This window comes from Halyomorpha halys, unplaced genomic scaffold (assembly GCF_000696795.3).
Source record: "Halyomorpha halys isolate HHAL.00 unplaced genomic scaffold, Hhal_1.1 Scaffold1347.1, whole genome shotgun sequence".
NCBI classification, from domain to species: Eukaryota; Metazoa; Arthropoda; class Insecta; order Hemiptera; family Pentatomidae; genus Halyomorpha; species Halyomorpha halys.
In genome coordinates, this window is record NW_027115535.1 from 99,436 (window position 1) to 100,322 (window position 887).

At 35.3% G+C, this 887-nt stretch overlaps 1 protein-coding gene across 1 annotated transcript in view; it reads right to left on the reverse strand.

The window, feature by feature from the left end:
* Positions 1–887, reverse strand: part of Sf3b3 (splicing factor 3b subunit 3) — a 28,149-nt gene that overhangs the window by 13,902 nt on the left and 13,360 nt on the right. The window contains exon 11 of the mRNA XM_014434319.3: positions 458–700. Within this exon, the coding sequence (XP_014289805.1) occupies positions 458–700 (243 nt within the window). The remainder of the gene's footprint in view (positions 1–457; positions 701–887) is intronic.

Consider the following 887-nt stretch of genomic DNA (forward strand, 5'->3'; position numbering starts at 1 on the left):
TATCTTAACAGACAAGATATATCGAAGTTCCTTAAGATTTTGACAATCTGTAGGATTAAGATTTTGGAAAACTACTTTTAATTACTTATGGAATTTAGCAATGCGAGAGAATCTTGGAAAAATTTATGTCATATCATATTACCAGAACTAAAATTGAAGCCCAAAATGACATATTGTGAGCTGGAATAAAATGGAAATCTTATAGATCGACTAATGTACATACATCATGATGTCAAAACGAAGATGAAACAGAACAAAAAATGGATTAAGCCATTGGGCCAATGGAACAACCAATTTAATTTTAGAAGTGGGCCTGAATTTTATGAACCAAGAAACAACTCTTATTTGAAATGATCAACTACTGTTAGTGTTTTAGTTAAGTGATTCATCCAAATCAAATATTTCTATATTGTAGAACTCACTTAAAAAGAATACAAAAGTTGAGGAATATACTTACAGCTTGACTACCTTGCATCGTGATTGGAAAGAGCTTGACGGGCCTAGTACCGAGGTATCTGGTCCTCGTGTCTGCCAAATCTCCAGTCACCGGGTCGAGAACAGTTCGTAACAGACCACCGTTGTGGAGTCCAATATTTAAATAAAGAGTTGACCTACTGCCATCTGCACCACCCATCTCCACAATACACAAAGATTCTGGAGCAGCAGGAACAGCTTGTGTACAAAGCATTTGCAAGCAATCCTAGAAAGAAATACATAAGGATTTTAAAATAGTCCTATTAAAAATTTCCTAAGCGTAACATCACTTTAAGATCATGAGTGATTAGATAATTAATATTGCAATAAATAAAAAATAATGACCACTGTATGGTTTTACCAAGAGTCATCGCCCGACGGGCTCCAGTTGGTCTATGGAATATACAGTTGCC